This window comes from Marmota monax, unplaced genomic scaffold (genome assembly GCF_021218885.2).
Source record: "Marmota monax isolate L192 unplaced genomic scaffold, Marmota_monax_Labrador192_F-V1.1 WCK01_AAM20220418_F8-fsc00006, whole genome shotgun sequence".
In the NCBI taxonomy this organism is placed as follows: domain Eukaryota; kingdom Metazoa; phylum Chordata; class Mammalia; order Rodentia; family Sciuridae; genus Marmota; species Marmota monax.
The window spans coordinates 31,798,328-31,807,794 of record NW_026693712.1 but is presented as its reverse complement, the minus strand read 5'-3'; the positions used below and the strand labels follow the sequence as shown (position 1 = coordinate 31,807,794).

Here is a 9,467-nt window from a genome sequence, read left to right as displayed (position 1 = left end):
ATTGCTGAGGCTGGCTTTGAACTTGTGATACTCTTGCCTCATTCTTTCAAGTAGTTGGGATTACAAACATGTGCCAGCATACTTGGCTTAACATTGCCTTTTTGAAAAATAGCCGAAAGTCACCATAACTCACCAAAATCCTGAAAGATGCTCTGTAACATCAGAAAATGGAGTTCTATGATGAGATATGATTATACTCCAAGAACAGAGAGGAATAATCCACTGTTTATGGATCTTTGAAGGTAAAATATAATAACACAAATATAAAAATAGCATCTATGCTAATTTTTCATTGTTAATAATTACTTATTGGTCTATAGCAAATTTCAAAATCACAGAATGCTGAATTTACAGTTAAAATTTTCTTTAGAAAATAGTGTAGTAAATGAAAACATGGCATTGGCACATATGAAAAGCCATGAAAGAAGATTTAAATATATAGTCTTTCAAAATCATCCCTTGGAAGGCCACCTGCAAAGAACTGCAATTTGCAGATGAAATCACAAGTCAAGAGGCAGTCCTTGAATATATATGTATAAGGAGTCATTGTCCTCTTCAGCCCTAAAGCTGAAATGACTCAGTTACTTTAGTCAGTGGGAGTATAATTTGGATATAAATGACCATCATCTGTGTAATGCTCCTCCAAAAACCAAAACCAAAATGTACTATACAATAAATTGTTAATGATTTTCTTATGTTCTTGTTTCTACTGATTTTATTCATATTTCTATGCAAACACTTTGAAATAAAATGGTTAGCCTAATTTTCAATGACTGAGGCTAAAGGGAAAGGAAGTCAAAAACATCAATAAAAAATTACTAAAGGATATTGACATATTAAGTAGAACCAAGGTCTTTGATATAAAAGCAAGAGAAAAAAATTGAAAAAAGAAATTTAATTTATTTTACAATTTTACAAATGATAAAACAATAATACCCAGTTGCTATACACAAATGATAGGGAAACAGTGTTTAACAGAATGAACCTGACAGAAAAAAAAACCTCATCTCTTAATTCCACAAATAAATGATATAAGAAATTCTCAGTAGCAATTATCCTGTGCAGCAACACTATCTCTGTAAACTGACTTTTTTCCTGCTATATACATTTGAAACACTTGTGCTTTCGCCTACACAAAGAAACAGCATTTATTAAAAGGTGCTACTTAAATGAGACACACAAGGCCTGGAGTCAAAATCTGAAAACTGCAATTCAAATACACTGCCAGCTTGAAGACTTTTATTATTTTTTTTTTTCATTTTTAAAAAAGTGTGGACATACTAGTCCCTTATTTTAACTCTAAGTATGAACATAGAATTCAGTTTTAAAGTAGGTCTCTCTTAAAGCAGTTTAGTCACTGAAGTTTCAAAAGAACTTCTTTATTCCCAAGTGGTCTAATATCTCCAGGGTAGTTCACAGTGCAGACCCTGAAGATGTTAACATAACACAAATCTAGTGTGTACATTTTACAGACTCAGTGTGTATACACACAGATACACATATATAACATTGTATATATGTTACACACATGTCTATTTGTACTATATAGATATATCTATAGCACATATATAATAAAATATCTATTTCTAGGTGGGCTTTATTTGGATTTTTTAAAAAATCAAATACAAACAACAACCCTCACTCATTTTTTTTAAAACATTGGTATATTAATAATGTTTGATGGGGAAACTTCCAAACTTGAAGAGATAACAACTAACTATACATAACTCTTCCCTCACCCCTTCCACAATTACAGATAGTCCTTATAATAACCACATGAAAACAATTCTTTCATGAACCAAATACAACATTATGTGCATTATGACTAACTGGCTCAATTAGAAATAAATTACTTAGTTCACCCTTTTCCTGTGTAATAGCTTAGTAACTAGTCGGTATGTACACTACCCCTAGCATTATTTAAATTAATCACTTCTATAAGCATACATGTAGAAATTCCCATTAATAATTGATATACAATTCATATGATATACAATACATGAAGACATTTGAATGCCCAGCACCTTCTTTCAGTTAGGAAAACTTCCACAGTAGTTTCATCAGTCTTGTGGGCTGAATCATTTAGATTTGCCCAGAAAATCTGTTACTGACTCACTTTTTATTTCAGCAATATAACATTAACCATAGAACAGGCTGGGTAATAATGATGCAATGTTTCCATGGCCTATTCATGTTAACAGCACAGTAACATTATGTTACCTAAACAGGAATATTTCACAATCAGCTGCCTGAGCATTGCCAGGTACATGGTTAAATCATGAAAAATAAGTTAAAAAAAATTAAAGCTGTAAGTGTAAGACAGTTTCAAAAGAAAGAAAACCCCCTATATTTCAAGTATGTATTTATAATTTGATTTTGCTCTGATCCCATTTGCCCCCTTGTTGTTTAAATTTCAGCTCTTTGTTAGTCTTGCTGTTAGCCTTCAATGATCTCCTTGCCCTATCCTTATAAGAAGGCCGCAGTAGATATCAAAGGGGGAAGACAGATGGATAGGTATATACAATAGGGAATGAAATAGACTTGTACAGTTGCCTTGTTTGAACACTGAATACCTTAATTGAATTCATTCTTGAGTATTGAAAGTTCCCTGAGATGAACAAAAATAGTCTCAGTCAATACTGAAGCCCTTTTTTTTATGCTGAACATTTTCAGAACTGGGCAAGTATTTAGAGAACAGAAAGTGTAGGATAATAAAGCAGAGCGAAGAAGCTAAAAAGGCACTACCCAATACATCTATGAGATAAACATCAATGCACAGAAACAGTGAATGGCTGACATGTGTTTGCTGTGGCCTTAAAATTGTTTAAGTACATTTGTTGAAAATGCAGTAAAAATGGCAAGGTACCTTGCTGTTGCTTTTTAAGACAAACTTTGAATGAATATCAAGTTGGAAGATTTACTTGTGACTTCTACATTTCTACTGAATTCAAGATAAAGGCTACTGTAACAATTTATTATGTGCAAATAGTCCAAACTGAGATACAATTTTACTTTTCATTTATTAAATAAATCATACTTTATGAAAAGATTCTACTTTTCATGTTAGATAAAGCATACTTTTCAAGTTTACCTTCAAAGCGTATGCAGTTTAAAAAAAAATTCAATAGATAAGAGGTTTAATGATAAAAGTACATTAAAGTTCTATTCATTTTTAGCTATGAATCTCCCATATGTATTCCATTTTACTTTCTTAGGGACACAAGAATCCTAGGAAAATACAGTCTTCTGTATCCCAATGTTCTACCTTATTTTTTTAAATAATAGCACATATCATTAAAAATATTAAAAATCATACTATTCTGAATATCTATACTGTGATAACATGAATATACATATATATTTGTGTGTGTCTGTATATATATATATATATATATATATATATATAATTCATGCTTTTATTCATCTCTCACATTGCCTTCTCTAAGAAAGAAACAAAACAAACCTATTCCTCATGCTATTTCTTCTTTCCTCAGATGCCTTCCCCAAGAAACAAGAAGTCATGTAAGTTGGTTCATGCCAAAGAAGAAGTGAGAAAAAAGTGCTTCTGCTTTCTGAAGAAACAATTTACCATCAGAATTACCTACTGGTGCAGTATAAATTATAAGAAAACTAACTTACTGACCCATTCTGTTATATTTTATACTTTTAAAAAAATCACCTTATGAAAAACTTTAGTTTCTTTAAAAACACATTTAGGGGTAATGTGATTAAATTTACAGAAAACTATTGGTCAATTGAATTCACTTTAAGTACATAACACTGACACAGTTTCATTGTTAAACCTCTTAACATTAATCATCTCTGCTATTAATCATGATATTTTTGCACTAAGTATGATACAAAGAGCATAACAATCTTTGCCTTTGAATCACAGGGGAATATTAAACAACTAGAAGTCACATTTCTGCTATATCAAACTTTATTCTAAACTTATGCTTTTATTATACGGTTTCTTTATTTTCTTGCTTATTCTTGATGCCCCTCTTTATTCTAAAGAGCAAAATGTTTCCACAGAATTATTATGAAATGAAGAGAATATGGCAGATTTCCCTCCAATAAAAATAAAATTTGACTTTGGAAATTTAAAAATATTTAGAGACAACTTTCACGTTAGTAGCATAATACTATATTCATCTTAATAATGTATTACTTTCATGAGAGGAGAATGGTATGTTGTGTAGAAAAATGAGTATAATCTTTGGTACCTAAAGTGCTTTTTTTTTTCCTGTTAATTTTACCATTTTAGATGATCTGGAATGTCTTTCCTTTAAAATGGTCCACTATCACTGAGTGGTACAGTTTAGCTGGTACCTTCTACACCACTGGAAATTAATCTGGAGGTCTAGAGTTGTGCAAAATAAAACTTAAAAAATAGAAACAGTGTGATTGTTTTTGAAAATTATGAGAACTTTAGTAATGATTATTTGACATTTATTTCTCATTCATTTGTATTTCCTATTTCTTTATCTCAGAAAGGATTTCTGAGCATCGCAGTATCTAAATCAAAAGAGACTTCAGAAGACATCCCCCCACCCCCCAAAAAATTTAAAAAAACACAATCAAAAACATAACATTCATGATCAGACTCAGAGTCCTGACTGAAGGCATTTACTTGAGTTGTCTAATCTTATGGATTTCACTGCTCAAATTGTTCCATCTTGATTTCTGCTGATAAGGATGATTTAATTTCCCAAGGGCTGAGTTGTGTTCCTGGGTTCCTCTTCTCATGTGCTTTGCGTTGCAGCGGCAGCCCAAAATTGACGAACATATTTGCTTTGCTAATTAATGACAAATGCATTGTTTGATCTTGTAAACACTACTGATTATACATTCAGACTGTATTCTTAGTGGAAGTGGCACTTACTAGGACCCTTGAAGTCAAAATATTTAATTTTTAGAGCACTTTGCAGGTATTTCATCAGCTGGTAGTGGATTTCACATGAACTTCCTTTATCATCCTTTCAGTTAATTGGTGAATGCTGAAACCCAGCCTTGTTTTGGATCCTGTTTTCAAATCTTCAGAATCATCTTCAGAACAGAAGTGCATATTCGGTTTGTTTGTATGTTTTAAAATGTGCTTTATTGCTTTATACACTTTCCTGTTGTCAATTTTAGAGCTCCTCTATTATGTAGCACATTTAACGTTTTGAATTCTAATGGCATTCTGTGAGGACTTGCATTGGAAAAGTACCTATATTTTAAGTCATCATAGTAATGATATTTGACAGCTTTTCCATTTAAATCCTTAGGGAATGGCCAGAATCCATACAGGTGAATTTCATCACAGAATCTTGTGGCGAGTGTATACATGAGCAGACCTGTGCTGGGTCTTTTGATGGGAACTTTGTTTGTTAGCCAGTAACTGGAAGAAAAAAAAAAATACAAGTGTTTAGAGAGACAGGCAACATATTCTCAAGCAAGTACTTTCTATATAGAAAATTTTAAAAGCCCTTCATTTACCAATATTTTGAATGATTACTGAAAAAAGTAGCATTTATGTATTTAGAAACTTATACTTTTATTCTACAGTTTCTTTATTTTCTTGCTTATTCTTGATGCCCCTCTTCTAGCTGGAGAACCTAAAATCTAGGTAACTATTATTCTAGAATCACACATTCAAAAGGAACTACTAGCAAACAATATACTGAATAGAATTTTGTCAGAAAAGGTTAAATATTGCTGGGAATAGGCACAATTTTGGGGTAGAGAATTATCTTTTTAGGAAAAATAATTTGAAACAATCACCTATAGATTTCAAAATATCTAAAAATCCAATCAAAAAATACTTTATCTGCACTATGCCAACTGATTTTTTCAACTCCAATTATAAAAATCATACTTTAGTAAAGCATTCTAAAGCAAATTAAAAGTATTTTCTTAATGGAAGTAAGAATATCAAAAAAACACAAATAAAATATAGTAGTAGAATCACTGATAAATACCACTTAGGCAGTTTAACATCTTGTAAGTGTAAATGTAGGTAAAATGTATTTCAATGTTGATAAATATTTTATAGTACCAACTTATGGAGGCAAAGTATTCAAAATATTCAGATCAATCACTTATACCAAACTTTATTGGCTTGAAAAACATGGAAACTCTCAAATTAATCAGTACTTCTGGAAGACAGGGAGTTTCCAGTATTTCTTGGTATATTCATTTTCTTAAAGACAGTGTCTACTGTGAAAACAGCTGAAAGGGGAAGAGTGTGGGTTTTCTTCTCTTACTTCAAAAGTTGACTACTTATACATACAACAAACTTAATAAACAATTTGTTTGTTAAATTTTTGTTTTCACTATTGTGTCTTCAGTGGGGGAAATACATATCCTGCATATAAATGTAAATGTAAGAATACATTAGATGCTGGTAATTGTTATATTTCATATACTTGACTTTAATTTCACAGAATATACTTTTTCTGGTTTTAAAACAATTCTTGGGGCTGGGGCTGTAGCTCAGTGGTAGAGTGCTTGCCGTGCAGGTGTGAGGCCCTGGGTTCAATTCTCAGTACCACATAAAAACAAATAAATTGATCGATAGATAAATATATCATGTTCATCTACAACTTAAAAAATTCTTATGAAGCTTACAAGAGAAATCAAATATATCTTGAGTATTAAATAAGAACAATTTTGAAATGTTATTTTACACCAATTTTTTTTTATAAAAAATACTTTCAAACTTTGAAACATCCCAGAGAAAACATATTTAGTTATTATGATACTTTGTTTTATCACCCCTTTTATTCCAACCAGGATTGAACTTACATGTTTTCTATTTTTTTTCTCTTTTGAGAATGCAATGGGCTAAATATTTTGAGCTTTGAAAAATTTATTATGGACATTTTTTTAATCACAAAATTGTTTTGAGAAAGTCTGTTCTCAGTAAAGATTTATAAGAAATGTTTAGAGAGGAACAACTGAAAATTTTCTTATCTAAAGGTAGCTGAGTAAATAAAGTATATTATATGTTGAAGGTTAAATGAATGAAGAAATCACAGACAGAAATTCCATGCAAGGAGCATAGTTAAGGTCTAGTTTGAAGACTTTGAAGAGACCAATGTGGTCAGAAGATCCTCTGGCACTAAAATGTTGGTGTTCTTAACATGAAATCGTTATAGAAAAGTTTTACCAGTGATTTGTGTATGGTTACAAATGTCCAGTGATGAAGTTGGTTAGTTAAAAAGTGCATCCATTTATAAATTTGTAAGGTAAGCTAAGTCATTTCAAATGTAGAAAAAATAAAATTGATTATCACCATCATGGAATGTCAATGTTGGAGATAATCTGCAGTATTATAATTATGCTAAATTATTTCCAAGGGGGAAAAACTATTATCAGGAAATAACATGGTGCCTTATTATTTGTATGGAACTGTAAGGTCTTATTATCATTAGATTCTTTCCATTTCTTAATTGTAGAAATTTCCTAGAAGTCCTTGTAACTGTGGCTGGATATTGACAAACACCAAAGCAACTTTTATGTGGAATACAAGATGGTAACTACAATGTCACACAGAAATATTCAAGGCAAAGTATCCATTTAAATTCTTCACACCAGTGTCAGAAATGTGCAATCACTCAGCCTTTTTCGATCCATGGCATCTCATGAGATATCACAATCAGAAAGCCAGCAAAGTGTCTTGAAAATGAAACTCTGGTGGCAAAGCACGCTATTTTAAAATAACAAGTAGAGGGGCTTTATAAACATGGAGTATTGTTCCAAATATATTGGTCTGTACATTTATTGCAGGAGATTATTAATTTAGCTTTAGACACACTAACATAAGAAGAAAGCAAATTTTATGATGCTTGGCTTACAACAGTTTGTATAATTTCAATGTAAATCACTCTAATTCAGTACAATGTGTTCTAGTTTTAATCTCAATTTTATGTCTTTTACATGGTTTAAAATTTAGAAATATTTCAGTAAATAATGTAGCCATATATGTATTTATGTTATGTAAATTGGTTTTGGAACTATTAAAACAATATAGGTTCCTTGTAAATAATTTAAAAGAAGAAATGTATGAAGAAGAAAATATAACTATAATACAACTACTTCGAGATAATTGCTGCTACAGCATCTCTGTCATTTCACTTCTCCAGCTGATTTGAATCTTACTATGTGTTTTAGTCATTCATAGATATATACAGGATGCTTTTCCACCAACTAGGCTGTTTTATTTCTGCTAGTATTGCCTTCATTTTCTGTCTCCCTTTTTTCCTGCCCTCTCTTTTTTTCTTTCTTCTTTCCTTCCTTTGTTCCCTCCCTTCTTTTCTTTTGCTTTATTATTATAATAGCCTCTCCTGATGGATGAAACCAATTTGCTTTGAATTTTGTGTGTCAGTAGAACACTTATAACTTTTTTTAAAAATGTGATATCCTCCATAGAACTTATTATTCCCAGCATGGAATCTCTGTCCTTGCTAAGCCAGATGATTTATCTACTCTTCCTCCAATGTGATAATCCCAGCTCGTATTCAAACAAACTCAAAACTTGGAATGCCTCTACCTTCCAAATCACTGTTTATGGTCAGAGAACATGGGTTTGGATCCCTTCTGTGATGGTTATTAGTCCTTGGAAAAGTTGCTTCACTTCCTTGGACCTCAGTCAATGGCATTTTATGTAGAAGATTTTTGCAATAATGTAAAAGAGATAGTAAATGTGAATAAATACAGCATAAACTTGACATGTCGTGACAGTTGAGTTCTGACATGTCCTATAACAACCCATTCATCAATCCCACACATAAATCCCACTTCTCCCTTGAAGTATATCTTGGAAGAGAATTGTGGTGATACCACTGAACCTCAAAGAACACGTTTCCTTTGTTCAGAAACATAAGCATTTGTTTCTATGTCTTGGGGTTTCCTCCAGCTATAAGATTTGTTTTTTCAACTGGGAATTGAACCCAGAGGTGATTTGTCACTGAACCACATCCCCAGCCCCCTCTTTTTTCTTTCTTTTTTTTTCTTTTTTTTTAAATTTTGAGACAGGGTCACAGTAAGTTGCTTAGGGCCTTGCTAAGTTGCTGAGGCTGGCTTTGATCTTGCAATTTTCTTTCCCCAGCTTCCCAAACCATTGGGATTACAGGTGTGTGCCATTAAAAAAAAAAAATCTTATTGTGGTTTAAAATCTTCTTTCTTCACAAAACTGTAAGAGAGTCTTATTCCTCCTCTGCTTCCACCTCATCCTGCTGTTCCTTTATTTTCTTTTAGGTTTTAATATAAGGCAAAGCCAAGAAGGTACTTAATAAATCTTAATCTTAATAAATTTAATAAATCTTGATTTTTAAAGACAGACTGTATCTCATCATAAAATCAAATAGTAATCACCTGATGAGTCAAAGTATCAGATGGTTTCAAGCAAGCACAATTTTAGAAAGAAAAGCAAAAAATGCTACTTTTCACAATACCGATTAGATTGGTGAGAATTTATACTC

General features: G+C 31.7%; 1 protein-coding gene across 1 annotated transcript in view; it reads right to left on the bottom strand.

The window, feature by feature from the left end:
- Nucleotides 1-880: 880 nt before the first annotated feature.
- St8sia4 (ST8 alpha-N-acetyl-neuraminide alpha-2,8-sialyltransferase 4) overlaps nt 881-9,467 on the bottom strand; it is a 95,829-nt gene continuing 87,242 nt past the window's right edge. The window contains exon 5 of the mRNA XM_046460288.2: nt 881-5,383. Coding sequence (XP_046316244.1) covers nt 5,101-5,383 — 283 coding nt within the window. The 3' untranslated portion in view covers nt 881-5,100. The remainder of the gene's footprint in view (nt 5,384-9,467) is intronic.